Raw genomic sequence first — 20,367 nt, forward strand, 5'->3', positions numbered from 1 at the left:
ACACACACACACACACACACACACACACACACACACACACACACACACACGAAGATAAGACAAGCTACAAAAACTCATTAGGTCAACACACAGCAATTTCTGTATAGAACATTTGCCATCATCATCATTATTATCTTTACTGAAAAAACCTTCCAAGACACAACACCATCACCATCACCACCACCACCACTAAACCTCCCTTCTGATCACCATAACTATCATCACCACCATCATCACTAACTTAACCTAACCTCTTGCCTGCGACACCACAACACCACTAGGACCACCATAACCACCTCTAATTCACCCAAACGCAATATCCCCACCATACACTTCCACTACTATTACTACCACCACCACTACTACCACTACTACTTTTTCTTTCTTCCCACATATGTGCACCAGCCCTCCCGCTCCTTCCCTCTCTCTCACTCTCCTCCCACGTACTTGGCGCACCCAGCCCCCCTTGAAGTTCCGTCAGGCATTAACGCGGCGGACTCCTGCCAGACACAAATTGTACACAGTCGCGGATCTGGAGTCTCGCGCCGCTGGCCTGGCTGACGGTAATTATCGCTGCGTTGTACACGGATTAACACCTGCCCGAACCCCCGCCCACCTTCGTGTTATGGATATAAGCACGCCCATTAGCCTGTGAGTTATTACGCAACCTGCTCTCTCTCTCTCTCTCTCTCTCTCTCTCTCTGGTCGTGTCTTGAGATTATGTGCCTTACTCATTGCATGTTCTCTCTCTCTCTCTCTCTCTCTCTCTCTCTCTCTCTCTCTCTCTCTCTCTCTCTCTCTCTCTCTCTCTCAACTAACGTAACTAGATCGCAATTTCCTCTCTTTTATTACGTCGTAATAAAATAAATACGACCATAGTAATAACAATAAAAAAAAACATTAATACAGCAGGAAATATAAATCCACTCTCTACAGCACTAACAAACTTGCCCTGTAATGAATAGAAGGTGGAAATCAAATACTAATCTAACCTAACCTAACCTGACCTAACCTAACCATACCTAAATAAAGCTGATCTAACCTAACCTCACGTAACCATACCAGCAAACTAACAACTGAACGAGAGGACTAAAAAACTACAGCACAGAGGAAAAATGAAGGAAGAGGAAGAGGAAGGCCAGGATGAGAAGGAAGACGAGAACGAATACAGATAAACAAAGGAAGACAAAAGGAAAACAAACAGCAACTGAGCTGATGGTTCTTACTAGACTGTTTTGTATAACTGTCTCACAATGACTACTAGTGGAAGAGACCATGCAGCAAGGAAGGCTATAGCTAAGGAAGAAGAGGAGGAGGAGGAGGAGGAGGAGGAGGAGGAGGAGGAGGAAGAGGAGACAAATGAGGGTAAATCTTGACCCGCCGACCAGTTCAGAGTCCTTTGCAAGACATGCACATTAGATTCAGAAGAGGATCAGCTGAGGAAGGAGGAGGAGGAGGAGGAGGAAGAGGAAGAGGAAGAGGAAGAGGAAGAGGAGGAGGAGGAGGAGGAGGAGAAGGAGAGAAGGAGGGAGGAAGGGAAAGAGGGAAGGAGATAAGGGTGGAGGGAGAAAAAAGTGAGGAAACGTTAGGTAGGATTGAGTAAAGAGGCGTGAAGCTTGAAAGAGAGAGAGAGAGAGAGAGAGAGAGAGAGAGAGAGAGAGAGAGAGAGAGAGAGAGAGAGAGAGAGAGAGAGAGAGAGAGAGAGAGAGAGAGAGAGAGAGAGAGAGAGAGAGAGAGAGAGAGAGGACATTTATCAATATATGCAGAATAGATATGAAACGTACACACACACACACACACACACACACTCTCTCTCTCTCTCTCTCCGAAGCCAACTACAAAAAATGAAGGAAAAAAATGAATATGCATCAAATACAACTTCTTCAGAGAGAGAGAGAGAGAGAGAGAGAGAGAGAGAGAGAGAGAGAGAGAGAGAGAGAGAGAGAGAGAGAGAGAGAGAGAGAGCTGCGGTTTGGGTAGTGAGGTTCCGGCAGTAATTATCCAGCGTTGCAAGAAAATTATCCACCGCCACCATTTTTATTGATACCAAATTGCAGGGTTGACTACTACCAGGGATGGCCGCCCCCCCTTCCCATTTTCCCCCCTTCCTCCTTCTTATTCCTCTCCCTTCCCCCTCTCTTCCCTTTCCCTCTCCTCTCCCACCACACTTGGAGGAGGAGGAGGAGGAGGAGGAGGAGGAGGAGGAGGAGGAGGAGGAGGAGGAGGAGGAGGAGGAGGAGGAGACACCACTGCCATCTACTGCATAATGCCCAGCAGCGTACCACCACCACCACCACCACCACCACTACTACCACCGCCACCACCTGCCTTCATCACCAAAGTTTACACTCCTACTAATGTCTTATGATTTTCTCCGTCCCTTCTAAGTCCTTCCCTCCCTCCTTCCCTCCGCATCTCTCCATCCCTGCCACCATTTTACCTCATCTCGTCCTCCTCGTCCTTCTTTTTCATTCCAGCCTTCTTTTATCTTTTGCTACTTCGCTTTCTCCTCTTCTTCTTGTTCTTCCTCCTACTCCTAGTCTATAATAACATGCCTCATTTCTACTAAAGCATTAAGTATCATTATCATCATTTCCTGCCGCATTCTATTGTTGTTTTTCCGCGCTTTATGATATTTCCTTAAATCTTATTGTGCCTTTCATATTTATTCATATTTATTCATATAAGTGCAGTGGAACCATGCGCACTTAGGGGTTCGAGAGATCTACAAGCGCACGGGTTCGAATCCTCTCCACGGTCCAAGTGTAGGTTGGGCTTCCTCACTCGGGGCAACGGTTTCCTAGCGGGTGGGCTTTGAGATAGGAGGTACCCCAAAAAGTATCCCCTTTAGCCCATAAATTTCCGTGAAAAGCCCACATGGAAAGCTGGCCAAGAGCAACATAAAGTGGAAAAAAAATCCTCACTTAGTTCCCAGTTCTCTAGCAGGTTCTAGAGAGTTAACCAAAGAAAAGGGATAAATGTTTTGAAATATCCATCATAACCCCTTCACTACCATGACAAGTCTTCATATTCATTCAAATTACTATTAAGCATTTTTATACGGCTTCAGAATCTCATGTGGGGATTAAAACAGTGAAGATTCTGGACCACTAACCTTCTGACCTCCATAGACCCTTGCTAGTGTAAATAAATCGTCTAATCATACTCAAAACTCATGGTAAAAATGCGTCACAGTACTGAAGGGTTTCAATGAAGTCATAGGAAACGGATTGGGAATTTCAGAGTTTAGTATAGTGACTTATATATCCTCTTTAGACCTAGTAGAGATGTTGTTAGCTGGGTTTTCCTTTGTATTCCCTCGTGCTCCTCTTTCTTCTGCTCTTCCTCCTCCAGCGCCTCCCTCGGGCGGGAACCAGACCCTCCTCGCCAGCCATTTGTTACAGTCACGCCCAACACCACCCACGGAATTTCATATCGTGACACCCAACACCGACACACTGCTTTAACTCTCTCTCTCTCTCTCTCTCTCTCTCTCTCTCTCTCTCTCTCTCTCTCTCTCTCTCTCTCTCTCTCTCTCTCTGTTTTTTCTTCATCAAAGCTCAATACCATTATTTTCATTGTTTATTTGTTTCCTTTCCTCTTCATCCTCCTTCTTCTCCTCCTCGTCCTCTTCGATGTCTTCTTTCCCTGCTTACTTATCACACACACACACACACACACACACACACACACACACACACACACACACACACACACACACACACACACACAATATACCGCTATGAATTGAAAATAACTTTGAAACTTGATATCCTTAGAAGGCCCAGGTAGAGAGAGAGAGAGAGAGAGAGAGAGAGAGAGAGAGAGAGAGAGAGAGAGAGAGAGAGAGTGTTTGTGTGTGTCTGTGAGCGCACGGTACGAAGTGTCACATTAATGTTCTTATAAGTAACAAGGTTATATGTGTATCTTAGAAGGTTTCTGTGTGTCACCCTTCGCGTCTTCCTCCCCCCCCCACTCTTCTCTCCCTTCCTTCCCTCCCTCCCTTACATCCAATCCTCACTCATTCTCACCGTTCCGTCACAGCGTTTCCGTCACCAAGTCCCGCGCACAGTCACTATATCTGCTTCAGTATTACACGTTCCTATCTACAGTCTTCATGAATCGTCTTAAGTAAAAGTAGCACAAGGGCCTCAAAGCATCAACGGTCAGAAAGCACTAGTGTTGAATCGTATCCCTCGTACTTGTCATTTAGAACAGATAAAATGAAGGAATACTTGGAAAATAGGAAGGAAAGAAGAGAGGAAATGGGATAAAATATCGCTGTAAAGATATGGGAAAGAGGAAAAAAAGGAAAAAGAAAAGAGAAAAAAGAAAAAAAGGAAAGACAAAGAGGAAAAAAAAAGTTCTTTATAATATATAAATTTTTCTTTTTTAATGCAGGAGAGAAGCCAGCCACGGGCAACAAAATATTAAAAAAACGCCCACTTGAATGCTGGTTCCCTAAAAGAAAAGTAAAGATTTAGCCAAAATTAAGGAACGAATATCTTGATACCTCCCTCTCAAAAGGAGTCAAGTCGTACAAAGGCGGAAATACAGAAGCAGGTAGGGAGTTCCAGAGTTTCAGATGGTCTCACATATTCCATAATATATCTCAGCGCCAGTAAGTGACACTAGATGTAAAGTGAAAAATATTTGTGTGCCATATCAAAATTTTTTTATGGGCAATATTATTTACGATAACTTTACTGCATACTTCTCTCATTTAAGGTTGCTACGTATAGGCATACCACATAATATACCCATAGATATGATCTCTTTCTTTTTCCCTCCTTCCCTTTCTCCACTCATAAAACACACACACACACACACACACACATACATACACAAACACACAAAACAAAGGTGCAAAAAAGTGACAAGAGAAGAAGGTTACATATACATACAAAGGCCTATGGTCTCCTTATCTCCCTTTATCCTCCTCTTCCTCCTCCTCCTCCTCATCCACAAACGCAAAACCGAAGTGCAAAAACTGACACGAGAAGGTCGACAGAAGACCCACATGTTACCACCAACTTGTCAATTACTCTTCATCCTCTTCCTCCTCCTCAAGGCGGTATAACAAAGGACTAAAGCTCTCCACACTCGAGGGTTCACGATGCCTTATGACAGACAGTACAGGTAGCAACGTTCTTTTTTATTCACTCGTGTCTTCTGTCCTGGCGGGACCGAAGAGGAAGTCACGAGGCATTAAGGAGACATGTACTCAGGAAGACGCAGGGAGAAAAGGTGGAAGTTAAGTAACAGGGTACGATTTTTTTTTCCAAGTCCCAGGAAGCATTAGGAGGTTGTGAGACACGTGGCTGTTGAGTCATTTTTCCTTTTCTTAATGTGAGGCGTCGGAGTTTGTGTAGTTACAGAGTTTGGATGTGAGAATAGAAGAAAATCAAACATAATTCTAGTGATTCACAACGATTCTTTTTTATGTAAGAGAGGACTGGCCAAGAGCAACAAAAATATAAAGAAACAAAGGCCCACTCAGTTGCCAGTCTCCTTATACGTAGAGCCGATAGAATTAGCTAAAGAATAAGGACAAATATCTGTATCATCACTTAAAGGAGAAGCACTCACAATAACAAAACCAATGATGTTTGTGGTCTTTATAAACAGTCAAGGTGAAATCCTGGTGTTTCAGAATACAAGTCATAACAGGTTAGATTAATTAAGTTAGGCAAAAGAACGCGACTATTCATCTCTGCTGCCTTTGAAAACAGTCGTAATGGGAGTCCAATGTCTTTAGGAACACTGCTTATGATGGAGCTCAATACAACACCAAATGATACAGAAGCCTGTGGAATCTGAGAACAGTCCTTATGAGAAACTAAAGGCTTTACTAACACAAACCATAATATAGCACCAAGAACCACGCAATAAAAATCCTACTTTAGTACAAGAAATGCATGAAATATAGAAGATAACAAAGAAAGATGATTGATTTTGACGACATGGAAATTAATTGTCAAGTAACAGAAATACGCACATAGAATTATGTGTTTTTTCTACATAGATACAGCAGAGGAAGTACAGAAGGAATGAAGGAAGGAAAGAAAGGGAAAAAAAACAAGGAAGGAAGATAGGAAAGAACATAGACAGGAGGGAAAGAGAGAAAAAAAGCCCCAGTAAGTACACAAGGAATGAAAAAAGGAAAGAAAAGGAAAAGAAACAAGGAAGGAATATAGGAAAGAAGATACGCAGGAGAGAAAGAGAGAAAAGAAAATGAAAAATGCATGAGAGGATTAGTGAGTGAAAGACAATATGCCAAGTCAACACTCACCTCTTTTCTGCATGAAGGAGAACAGCTCATCGAGGAACTCTTTCCGCTTCACATCATCACTGAGTTCGTAGAGCTGCAAAGACACCAGAAACACACCTGTCACTATACACATGAAGACGCTCTGTCCACACATACACACTCACACACCTGCACTGGCTAACATCAAGTGATCTTAGCCATTATTTAGTGCAGTTTTTAGTTAATTTTTTAAGAGCAATGTATTTCAATATGTTCTCATTTATGGTCTTAAGATTAGTATTATTGATGATATGCTGTGCTATGCTGTGTTACGTTGAGTTATGAGTTATGCTGACTGTTGTGCTACTACTGTGAAGGGCATGCATGTAATAGCTGAGAGAGAGAGAGAGAGAGAGAGAGAGAGAGAGAGAGAGAGAGAGAGAGAGAGAGAGAGAGAGAGAGAGAGAGAGAGAGAGAGAGAGAGAGAGAGAGAGAGATAATACTTGCAAATCCTGGAGGAAAATCCCACAACATTTCTTAATTATTTTCGCAACTCTCTCTCTCTCTCTCTCTCTCTCTCTCTCTCTCTCTCTCACCTAGCAAATTTGTCCGAATCACCGTTTTGTTGCACATTAATCAGTCTAAGAGCGGCTAATCTTACTAAGAAAATCCTCGCCAGCGTTTCTTGGTCAGGAAGAGAGATGCATTGATATCACCGCTCAGTATCAGAAGGGTGGAGTCATCATAAATTAGCTGGCTATGCTGCACACGTTTACGTAGAAGTGTGTGTGTGTGTGTGTGTGTGTGTGTGTGTGTGTGTGTGTGTGTGTGTGTGTGTGTGTGTGTGTGTGTGTGTGTGTGTGTGTGTGTGTGTGTGTGTGTGAGTGTGAGAATGTGCCGCGTCTTAAAGGAACTATTTTCTTTTTCTATTCTGGTTTCTAAGATGTTATTTTGTTCTTGTCTTTTCTTAACTCTCAGTATTGTAAAGAAAATTTTGTTTAGATGGACATTGAAAGGATGGAATAGAATACTGATCTTCTCGTTTTCTAAATTACAATATACAAAACTGGTGTGGTTCTTTTTATGTGAGAGAGGTTGCGTCAACAGGCAACAAAAAGGGAAAACAAAAGCCTAAAATCAAAAAAGAAATTGGTGTTTGAATGGTACAAGGAAGTTATAGAAACACGGTACATAGACAGCGGTGTATAAACAGAGTAGAACCAACATGTGAAAGGTAATGGCGATGACAAGCAAACAGCACTTCAACCTCTTCCTGAGATCACTAATCGGTTAATAATCACGTAAAATTCCACTTATAATTCATGCTTTTTTTCTTCAATTTAAACTTATCTGCTCGGCAAAAAAAAAAATAAATAAATAAAATAAATAAATAAATAAAATCTCAGGGTACATAAGACAGTTATTAATTCAGGGAAATTAGGATTGAGGGGAGAGGCAGAACACAGCAGAGTCAAGTGCTTTAGGTTGCTAGACGGATGACCATCGCTAAACCTGGCCATTCAGCAGGTCACGAACTGGCAAGTCTTGCACGTGAACGTTTGCACCGAGCCACATGTCCCTCTCCTTGAACCCTTTGACACCTGTAGTCGTCCTTAACACTCAGAGCACCGTGAGGAATCGTTCGCATGGACAGAGAAAGGATCAGGTATATAAAATGACACCATGGTACAAAAATAAGTAAAAATAAATAAATAAATAAATGTTCTATGTGGTTAAAGGAAATGAATGTCTGTGTACCTTCATTCAGACCACTGTATGAATCGATCGCATGAACATAGATGGAAGAAGGACATATTTTTTTCTAAGCTATGTAGCTTTGGCTCTGGTATGACAATCAATAAATAATGAACGTGGTTATGGGAGAGAATCGTCTGGTAGTAAAAGGATAACTCGTCCATTGTTTTATATACACAAGTAATGATTATTTGAGCTTGGTCTGAGTATAGGAACCAGAATACGGGGTGCCATGCGCAGGGGAACAACAAGTCACTGCATCATGGCGCAGCGAGTGAGGGCAACATTTTATAGCGGCGTCAGGCCCTGCAGGCGCGGGTGAAGGAGCCTCTCGCTGGCCGCCTCCCATCTATTACTGCCTGCAGATAATGGGCTGGCCTTATGCGATGCTGAATCTGATGACTTGTACAAATTTGGAAAGATACACATGAAAAAAAAAAGAGTGGGGCCCCCTTTCACCGTGCCTCCCTTAACGCTGCCTCAGATAAACCTTTGTGCTCAAATGAAGCAGTCAAGGCGAAGCAAAGAGTCGTGGCGCTGCTTAATACCCCGCGATCCTCCTCCACCTCGATGCCACACGTGATCCCTGCGTGGTAATAATAATAATAGACTTCTAACGGATGCTAACGACTACACGCTGTACGTTTTATGACACGCATCTCGTAAATATGTATATGTAGGCGATAGTTACAGCGATCGGGGTTCATTCTCGGCCAGCGGGTTGCCATGTGTTCCAGCCGCGGTGTCCCTCGCTCCCCCTGCACTGGCTTGCTGACCACTCCCTCTCCCTCCCACCCCTCCTCACCAGTGACGGACAGGATAAGCATCTCAGTCATAACCTGTGAGTCTCGCGCAGCTAACACGCCGTTCCTGCCACACACGTCGCACTCACCACAACACCGCATCGCCACGCCCGGGGTGGTGTGGCGGTGGTGAAGCGTCAGGCGAGGCGGCAACCCACAATCTGTCTCTAGTATTCTCGGTCCCCTTCCCTTCCTCATCCCGCCTGCGATTCATCAACGCCACGACGGGGATGGATTACTGCAATAATTACCATGATATCAACATTACTGCCGCAGCCCCGCGGGACGCCAACACTGTGGGCTTATCCCTTGATTAAACCCCCAATATTTTACGCCGGAGTGGGTGTGCGGGCGGCTGAAGCGTGGCACCGCTTGTCACGCCCGTCAGCCGCCCGCTGCGCACCCAACTGAATTGTTTCTACGCACTGGAGCCGCCCACCACACCCGCGCCACTACAGCAGCCTAACCCTTTCAGTATGAGATCAATTTATTTTCTTCAAGTTTACGATGCTAATTTTGTAATCACATGCAGTTCATATTCTTATTTAATACATTTAATTCGTCGTGGTGACCTCGCCTCACACAGTTCTTCTGTAAAGCAGTTAATGACTCGTATAAAAGAACACAAGAACATAAGGGAAGCCGCAAGAAGCTCACAGGCCTACACGTGACAGTCCTTTGCATAACACGTACATTCCTACACACACCTATCATTCCCATCCATCTAATCCCTTGAAGCTCCCTCGCGACTCGGTACTACCACCATTCCATTTATGATCTGCCACACTAGAGCTAATTTTCTTTAGTATTTCTTTATTAATATCTAGTTTTGTTAGTACAACGAAGGACAAAGTGCGTGCGATGTACAGCAAAGTTCTCCTCACAGTTTCCTCCTCGCTTAGATGTATCTGGGATAATATAATCCAATACTTCGGAGAAAGGTACGCAAAAAATGTACTAAGTGTCCGCTGCTTCCCGATACGAGGTTCATATCCGATGCGATAATTTGTGAACGTCAAGGGCTGATCGCTGAGGGGAGGTGGGAGGCGGGGAGGGGAGGGAGAGGGAGGCATGGAGGGAAGGGGAGAGGCGAGACGGGTTGGGTGTCACTGAAGCATGATGTTTCGCGGCCCTCGAAGATTGATCACGTCTTGCCCTGAACGTGGGGACACCCTACACCCTACACCCTCCTTCCCTCCCTGCCAGCGTCGCGTCGCACCCGGACACCACCTCGCTCTAACTGCACGTCATTGCCTCACCCGCCGCCCGAAGTCTGATTACCTAAAAGAAACGCATAATTGCAAGCTATTCTCGCGCCTCGGGTCAGCAAGAAATGAGCGTCGCCGTCCGCCCGCTACGTGACCGAGAAGACAAAGGCATTGCTTCTAAACTTAACGCTGCACGTTCCCGAAAGGAAGATGATTGATTCGTCAACGTAAATGTGGAGCTAAAAATTCCTCAAACCTTACAAATATCGTGCTGTCTTAAGCAATGCCGGTGACTCCCCCAGATCACAAGAACCCACAGAAGTCCCCCGCAATAAGCTGGGGAGACGTAGCCAATGAGGGAGGACGTGGGGAGGACTACAAACTCCCTCTCCCAAGACGCTTATGAAGCCACAAATGTTACCTTAAGATTTCTTAATATGCGATCCAGGATTTCGGCCTCAATTTAAGCTTCCTAAATGGATCACGCTCGATGGCAGCGGGGATGTGTGCACTTCCTTCTTGGTTTTGCTGAGACGCCAAGCATGCATAAGACTGCACACTCGTCCACACCACACGCGTCACTTTGTTCTTGTCTCCCTTTGTCACTGTACCATCCGTGTCTTCAATGCTTTCACTTTGACTTAGTTTTGGACAATGCTTTCCATCTTCCCTATCTTGTCTTTTACTTGGTTCCGAGTGGTGTTTTTTTATATTTCATCTTCCGTCTTTCATTTTAACAACGCTTCTTCTACTTCGTCTTGGATATTGATTTCTTAAGCCTTATACTGCTGTACATTTTCCCCCTTAGTACTTTTTTTTATAAGCTTTCATAAATATTTATGTAATGTAAAAAAGAAAAAAACGAGATAAGCTCTGTCTGTCTTCTCTTCTTTCCTCTCCTGTGCCGCTAAATAAACATTTTTTACAGCACTAGAAAGGTTAACAAAGGATGACCATAGCGGTAAAGGGATTAACATTTCTTCGTCCCCGCCTTTGTATGTTGCTTCTTTTACATTCAAGATCGTACTCTCTAAAGTTTCGATAACCTGTATCTATCTTTTAAACATTTTCTAGTGGAGGTTACTGGCGTTTCTAAGAGTGTTTTTCTTCTCTTTCTGGAGATTTAACATTACTTCTGCACTGTGAATGGAAAAGGCGTCATTGGAATCAGATTATCTTATTAATGTGGTCTTTCAAAACAGTCTCAATCAAAAGCAAACACATTGAATGACGGAGCAAGAAATGAGTAAAGATATAAGTGATCCGATAATGGCAGTGGGGGAAAAACACATAATTTTCTTTTAGAGCGACATGCTGCATTAATTTGTAACACTACTCGGCAAGCGCTTTATGATCATATTGTTGCGACACCGTAACTCAATATTTCCAAGTCTCTCTCTCTCTCTCTCTCTCTCTCTCTCTCTCTCTCTCTCTCTTGTTATATATTAAGACTTTTTTTGTTTCCTCCTCCTCCTCCTCCTCCTCCTCCTCCTCCTCCTCCTCCTCCTCCTATTACTACTATTACTATTACTACTACTACTACTACTACTACTACTACTACTACTACTACTACTACTACTACTACTACTACTACTACTACTACTACTGCACAAACACGCGGCATCAAACACCAAGATGACGCGACAAAAACACTGCCATACACACACACACACACACACACACACACACACACACACACACACACACACACACACACACACATCTAATCCCCCTCCTTCACAACACTTTACGGCTTACGACGAGTGCAAGAGAGAGAGAAAAAAAAGGCAAAAAAGAAGACAAAAAAGTAGCATCTCCCGAAGCCATGCACTGACTCTCCAAACAAGCGGGCGTTGACACTGCCATGCAAGTCACCACCTCGTCCCTTTCCCCTCCTCACCACTCGTCTCTCTCTCTCTCTCTCTCTCTCTCTGGTACACTGACTGGCTGACTGATGCACTAATTGACTAATACATTGAGTGACTGACTGATTGATACTATGATTGACTGATTGAATGACGGATGCTATATGATTTGTTGATTGGTACACTGATAGACTGACTGACTGACTGAGATACACTAATAGACTAACTGATTGATTACTGACTGAATTTGTTTATTTTGAAGTGGAAAGTCATAATTGTTTGTTCTATTTAATTCTCTCAGGCACTTTAAGCAACAAAAATGTCCGTCATGTTATGTTACGCTTGCATTGATGTGACTAATTGTTAACTCTTTTAGTACTGGGGCGTATTTTTTCCATGAGTTTTGGGTCAGATTAACTTATTCTGTTTATATTAGGAATTGACTGTGGAGGTCAGAAGATTAATGGCCAGAGTCTTCACTATTTTAATCCGTCACATAAGTTTCTGAAGCTGTATAACTTCATCAAAGTGTAAGCAGAATGAATATGGAAGTTTTTTTTGTACTATCAGCAATAAATACTTACTTATTTATTCACTTCCTGACTGATTGAGTGATTGACTTTTGTTTTTTTTTTTTCTTCTTATCGCATCGCTTATTCTATCCCTCCCCTTTATATCTCCCTTCACCACTTCACTCTTCCCTTCCCTTTCTTCTCGCCGTCACCTTCCCTTCACCGTTTACACCCTTCCTTTCCTTTCCTCACATCCTTTCCCTCTTCATTTCCCTTCATCACCCCAACACCTTCCTTATCCTTTACCCATTTCTCTTCATCTTTTTTTCGGGTCTCCACCATGTACTCACCCCTACACCCAATTCCTTCACCTTCCCCACTACCAACCCACACCCATCACAAGCTTCCTCAATACAACTTATTCCCATATCTTTCTCATTCACTTACTGAGTCATGAAAGATAAAAAAAAAACACGTCAATTACTGTTATTTTACATCTGCATTATAGAGTACATACATGTGTTTAGTGGTGCACAGATGTGTGTTGGGAGTCAGAGAGGGAAGAGTTGCGCCAGGGAGGGAGAATAGGAGGATGTGTAGGAGAGGAAGAAGGTAGGAAGGGAGTGCGTAGGAGGGATAGGAGGAGGAGGGGATACAGAGAGATGTGTGAGTGAATGGGATGAAGGAAAGTCGCGGTTGGGAAAATATAGGGAGCACAGGATATGGTTTGGGGAAGGACAGGAATACGTGATAGAGAAGAGGAAGGAAATGATATCGGATTGGCGGGTACGAGACGGTATGAGAAGGACGTCACACCTTTAATATCAGTGATAGAAAAGGCGGGAAACACATGAACAGTAGGAAAAAAAAAAGACTAGCATGAAAGAAGAAGAGAGAAGTAGTGGATAAATGTAGAAGATAAGGGAAAGATAACAACTATAAGGATAAATATATTGAAGGAATAAGGAATAATATTGAAGGTTTTCGATGAAGTGTCTCAGTGTCGATGAGGATGATCGGTGTGTAAGGAAGGAGAGTACATAGTGTGTGAATGTATAGGGAGAAGGCGAGGAATACGTAGGTGAAAGAAAAAGAAGGAGGGGATGATGATACTGCGGCAGTGCTGTTGGGGAGGTGTGTCATTACTGTAACATTTAGAAGACCAAGAGAGAAAGTAATATATCACAGGGAAAACAAAGACAGTGAGACATGATATGCGCACCTCAACGCACAAACAAACACACATACACACATACACAAAAAAAAAAAAACATGCAAAAACACAGACAGATGAACGCACAAAATGAAACACTTAAACACTGAACTAAAGAGGAAAAAAAAAAAACGAAAAAGAAAGGAACAAACACACAGACACAGGAACAAACAAGGGGACATTTAGAATTACAAATACACAAACAAACGACCACAAGAAGACGAAGACAAACGCAAACAACTAACGAGCTGGACAAACAAAATAAAACACACACTTAAAACAGAAAAAAAACATGTACAATTTAAGGAAACACAATCAAACTCATATAAACACTCGAGATAATGGAAAATACAGAAGAAAAGAGACAAATAGAAGGAAATGCAATAGGACTTTGACACACCCCCTGAGGAACCACGGCCATCGTAGCACACACACACACACACACACACACACACACACACACACACACACACACACACACACACACACACACACATAAGAGAAGACCCACAAGATAATGACAATAATCGGAACAGAAGCCATGCATTAACAGAGGCAGCATGGAGAGAGAGAGAGAGAGAGAGAGAGAGAGAGAGAGAGAGAGAGAGAGAGAGAGAGAGAGAGAGATGGTGAATGGGGTAAAAATTGTGACATTGATGCGTTTAATGTCCATTTTCTTTAATTTTTTTCTAGTGATAGCAAAAAGATGAATTGCAGGCTGCAGCTGTAGCTTTCAACAAACACACGCGCATATATTATCGCGGCACACACACACACACACACACACACACACACACACACACACACACACACACACACACACACACACACACATCGATTAACTTAGCTTTCTCCTTCCTCAGCTGTTACTGGGCAATTAACAACTACCCACTAAACAATTCGGTAACTAAGAACCTAAGCATATAGTAAGCTTTTTAATGTTTGACAATTCACTTTATTCTTTTTTTTCATTTAACTCCTTCAGTACCAAAGCACATTTTCACATACATTCTGCTTACTTTTTGTTCATTTTATACAGGTTCAGAAACTCATTAAAATAGTGAAGACTCTGGCCGTTAATCTTCTGACCTCCATAGACCCTTCCTAATGTTAATAAAATGGTCCAATCGTACCCAAATCTCCATGTAAAAAATAAAAATGCGTCGCAGTACTGAAGAGGTTAATACATAGATTGCTTGACTTCTCTATTCATTCTCTATTCATCTTTCTCTCTGTCTTTCCTTCTCATCTCTGTTCCTTTAATCTCTTCCTATTCATTTATCAGTTTTATTTCCTTCTCTTACTTCCTTCCATTCCCCACTTCACCTTCACTCATCCCTCTGTCCTCTCACTCCCACTCCTGACTCCTCTCTTAGCTACAAGTCACCCCGGGTCATAACTCCCCATCCGAACAATCATTCTCCATGTCGACATTTCATCCCCGCGGTTCAGACAATAAAAGAGAAATTCCAAGGCTGCATAACCCCATAACCGCCCTTGGCACGCCCTTAACTCTCCCACTAGTATATAAACCGCCTCCCGCCCAACGCCCTCCACATGCTCAACACCACACACTCCACCCACACTTCGTAGTATTCACCCATACCTCCACCCGCCGATCGAGTCGTAAAGAACGGACGGTGTTATGTTTTGTAAAGTTCTGAGGGTTTGTATTGATATTCTTCTGGGTTTGTGTTCCGTGCGGTGTTTGTATTAGGAGAGATTCCCACAGAGGGCAGAAGTGAAGGATGCACTTAGCGTATTATCAACTCTGGGATATTGAAGTTGTTGGTGTTTTCAAGGGTGTTTCAATGTTTCCTAGTGATAGTTAAAAAGACGCTGCGTTAGTAATAAGGAGAATACCCACTAGGTTCATATTTTAAAGAGGTCAGTCTCTAAAATCAAATCGTTACGTTATCTCAAATGCAAGTTGATATTTTTAATCTTCAAAGAGGAACATGCATATTGGAAGCTGATTGACTATCCTTCTTACGTTTGAAAACAATCCAGATGAGAGATTACTACCTATGTTCAAGAATACAAAATCCTGCCTTGCTCTCTCTCTCTCTCTCTCTCTCTCTCTCTCTCTCTCTCTCTCTCTCTCTCTCTCTCTCTCTCTCTCTCTCTCACACACACACACACACTTTTTAACCCTGCCCCACTTTGCGTCACCTTTACCCTGCCTCACTCTGGCGGAGGTTGTTGCCGTGGTTTTACTGCTGCTTGGAATTGGTGATCGTTGCGAATTTACAGTTATAGAATATTTCCATGTCAGACAGGACGAGGGAAAACAAAAAAACGAAAAAAGAAAAGAAAGACCCAGTTCATTTGCCACTCCTGAAGTCAATAAAGGCATGAATAAAATAACTAACAATAATTTGCGGTTTTAGATTTTTTCCATGTCAGACGGGACGAGGGAAAACAAAAAAAGGAGAAAAGAAAAGAAAACGCCATTTCATTTGCCACTCCTGAAGTCAATATCGGTATGAATAAAATAACTAAAAAGACATCCGGGAAAGTAAATGATTTAAAGTTAGAAAGAAAGAGAAAGAAGAAGAAAAAACAATGATAATAATGCAATAAATGGCTAAAAACACGAACCTCACCCCTTTTTAAGCTTGCATTTCTCATTCACGTAAACATCAGTCAGTATTTTGACAGAGCTTTCGTCCTACAATATACCTCACGTCTCAATAAGGCGGTAAAATCACACGAACCTTTCTCTAATAAGCACAATAAATAGCTATATACAAGAATCTCACCTCTCTTAAGCTTGCATTTCTCATTCACGTAAACATCAGTCAGTATTTTGACAGAGCTTTCGTCCTACAACATACCTCATGTCTCAGTAAGGCGGTAAAGTCACACGAATCTTTCTCTAATGAGTGGCTTCTATCAGTGTATGGACGTGGCATCTCCCGCATCTCAGTGACCAACTGGCAACTAACTAGCACTACCTTACTCCCTCCCGGCCGCCGCCAGTCTTCATAACTTTACGCAAGTGATTAGCTGACAACTCGTTCCCAATGCTCTCGGCTGACCTGTAATGACTTGTCAACTGAGAGAGAGAGAGAGAGAGAGAGAGAGAGAGAGAGAGAGAGAGAGAGAGAGAGAGAGAGAGAGAACAAAAATAGAAAACATATGAGAAAAGTAGAAAGCGAAGAAAGAGGAGAAGGAGTAGATGATGATAGCATTGGTGGTGGTGGTGGTGATGGTGTTGGTAGAGGTGAGGGAGGTGATGCAGATGGTAAGCCAAGACATAAGAACATAAGAAAAGAGGGAAGCTGCGGGTAAAGGAGAGAGAGAGAGAGAGAGAGAGAGAGAGAGAGAGAGAGAGAGAGAGAGATGGGCTGAAAGTGGAATAAGTGGAGGTGGAGTGCCTGAGTGATGAAATAGTAAAAGTTTCTCAGAACTCGGAGGCGTCTGGGACGGTTTCACACACACACACACACACACACACACACACACACACACACACACACACACACACACACACACACACACACATGGTAATAATTATAAATAGAAAAATTCCCAACTTTGACACACTTAACCTGAATTGTAACGTCATAGAACACACACACAAAAAAAAAAAAAAAAAACACACATTAAAGCACTATCTAATTACCATATTTCCCAGTATCGCCTTGACATCATCATTATTTACGTAAGGATAAAAGACACCTCTTCTCTACACACACCAATACAAACACACATAGGTTTACATAAATACACGTTAAAGTATCGCTTGATTTAAGTCAAGGCAGTCTATAGGATCTTAGGTCATAAATGTACGAAGCGTGAATCAGCGGGTTTTAGAGTCTATAATCCTGGTTCCTCTGAGCTTATATACCTTGAAAACACACTCATTGGTACTTATTATATATTGATTACTCACTCCTGCTGATTCACCTTCTCCTCCTGTGTATGTGTGTGTGTGTGTGTGTATGTGTGGGTGGATGGGTGTGTGGGTGAGAGCGTTCGTGTGCCAGTTTCTTATTCAACCTGATATAAAAAACCAATGTTAAAATCTTATGCAAGTGAATGTTTGGTTTAAGTAATGCTTCCACAGGTGTTCCGCAGCTCAGGTGAGTGGAGCGGAGCGATCAATAACATGTCATATTTACTAATGCGCCTAGCAACTTGTTTAACTAGTAACTACCTATCTATTTACTATCAACATCTATTAACTTATCTACTTAGACACACACACACACACACACACACACACACACTTCTACTTCTATATTTCCAACTTCCTTTATTTAACTTAATTTAAGAAGGAGATTTCAAGACATTTATCTCTTTTTTTGACTAATTATTTCGGACCTGCAAGGGGAGTAGCAACTAAGTGGGCCTTTTTTCTCTGTTTTATGCTGCTCTTGGCCAGCTTTCCCCTCTTACATGAAAAAACCCCACCCACCCACCTACACACACACACACACACACACACACACACACACACACACACACACACACACTGACGATGGCGATAATGATAATGATGATGTGATGAGTAATGGGAAATTTTAACGGATTTTCATATGTGGAATTATGACTGGACACTTTATCCCTCCCTATTACTGCAACAGTTTTTCCAAATCTCTATCATCACAATCATCATCATCATCACGTCTCTAATTTCTCCCTCATCGCCTCATATACCACGTCTCCTGCCATGTATTCCAGTCCACCACCACCAACGTCAGTCAGCTCATCATCTCTTCACATTCAGCTCTTCTTCATCTTAAACACCAAATCCACGAGAGCAACAACAGCAACTCATAAGCAGTGTTACTCAACCCGCAGCACTTCAACAACGCCCAGTGACGCAGTGAGGCATTCGTTTCGGTAATGAAAGGAGAGGCACTGCTGACTTCACTACCTCACTGTCAACCTTCCACATCCCACTCACACATACACGCACTGATATATATGTAGGTTGATAGACGTTAAGAATTATAGGTCGTTAAAATAAACATATAAGACAATTACAGACTAGAAACAGTCTTATCTTTCTGAACATTCAAGGTCGTACACATACACACACACACGCATCTGTCAGTCCTCATAATTGCACCAGCAGACCCACGAATTATAAACGAGGGAATGGCAGAAGTAGAACTAAATAATGAGTTAATTTTTTTACTGAAATTGCTTTGAATAAACGAATAGATGACGGGGATGTGTGGAGGAGTATAGAAGAAGCCTTTGTCTTGTGGAGTTATAGAATTCAAGGATGATAATGATGATGAGAAATTCGATATCCACACAGTAATTCTATCTACGACTACAATTGTCTTTTTTCTAAGTGCACAGGTCTGGATTCAACAACAATTTACACAGAAAAGGCTAATGAAGGTTCCAGTTCCAGTGCAATAGAGTACAGTAAAAACAAAAATATCATACAAAATTTCACGAAAGTCTATAAACCTTTCCTTGGTATGATTTGCACCATTAAACAATACGAACATTAGAATAAACATGTCAACCGCTTTAATTAATGTTGGTGAGGAAGGATACAAAATAAAATAAACATAGGGCCAGTGGTGCGTATGTAGTGTATGTATAGTCAAAGGAAGTACAATGATAATGATAATGATAATGAGCAGCCACGTTACAAGGCGCCATCACCACCAGTCACTACTCACAAGGTACGGGGACTTGTAGGTTTGGCGTCTAGGGGAGTTTTTCTCAAAGTCCTCAGGCGTGTAAGGAGACATCCTGAAGGGGCGGCAGAGGTCCACTATTCACTCACTCCCTGCCTCACTCACCGCCACTGTTTACACTCAGTCACCCAGCACTAGTCACTCGCGCCTGTTTACAAACGTCACTCGACCTTCACACAGATAGACAGGGACTCTTGGCTTTGCTCCTTGCGGTCCTCGTACACTAAACCTTCCTTCACTGGGAAAAATACAAACATCAGAGCGAGAGAAGTGCACAGTCTGGCCTGGCTGAGGGTAAGTTAGCAACAACAGCGTCTCTGGTGTGCAAGTAAGTGTCAGGGTCAATGACGGACTAGTGAGGTGAGGAGAGAGAGAGTGGAGTGAGTGAGTGAGGAAGGGAGAGCAATGGTACTACTACCTCTACCCCACTCCTTCCCTCCCTCGCTCCGTCTCTCCGGTCCGTCCTGCACTGTTACCACATCCCTACCTTTGCCCATTAATCATATCCGGTAGGTAAAAAAATATTCCTAGAAGTAAATTTCGTGGAAACTTTAACCTCACCGCACTGAATGTTGATGCTCCTGAAATACTCCTGTAAACAAGGGAGTGACTCACGACACACGACTATCGGAGTCTTGTGATAGCGACAATAAACATCCCCTAGCGCTGCTGATGCCCCATACTGCGCTACACAGGCGTTATTTTCATCCATGCGTCCACCCCCCCGGTCTGCGATACCCCCAGCCGCGGGGGAAACAGCAGGTGGGGGTAGGACAGTGCCAACCAACAGCCCTGCACCCCTCTGTTCGTCGCCTACTTGACAGTCCCCTGGGGCACCGCGGAGGATAATAAAAACAATGAGATCTCACAGCGCCAGAACAGCCGAGTCACAGTGTCTGCCATAAACACGACACACTTTATAGCCCCGCCAGCCAGCCAGCCTGCACTACCGAGGGTCCATTTGCCAGAGGGGAAGGGGAAGAAGTCTTGGCTAAATATTCACATCGCCATTAAGGTTATAGTCACGCTTCATGCCTCTCTTTTTTCTCTCTTTCTCTTTTTTTCTTTTTTTCATTGAAGTCCCTCGCAGTT

The 20,367-nt window shown here is 42.9% G+C and overlaps 1 protein-coding gene across 4 annotated transcripts in view; it reads right to left on the bottom strand.

The window, feature by feature from the left end:
* Positions 1-20,367, bottom strand: part of LOC123504167 (protein dead ringer homolog) — a 221,049-nt gene that overhangs the window by 61,948 nt on the left and 138,734 nt on the right. For all 4 annotated transcript variants that reach the window (XM_045254505.1, XM_045254504.1, XM_045254503.1 and 1 more), the window contains one exon: positions 6,293-6,365. In XM_045254505.1, the coding sequence (XP_045110440.1) occupies positions 6,293-6,365 (73 nt within the window). The remainder of the gene's footprint in view (positions 1-6,292; positions 6,366-20,367) is intronic.

This window comes from Portunus trituberculatus, chromosome 15, assembly GCF_017591435.1.
Source record: "Portunus trituberculatus isolate SZX2019 chromosome 15, ASM1759143v1, whole genome shotgun sequence".
NCBI lineage: Eukaryota > Metazoa > Arthropoda > Malacostraca > Decapoda > Portunidae > Portunus > Portunus trituberculatus.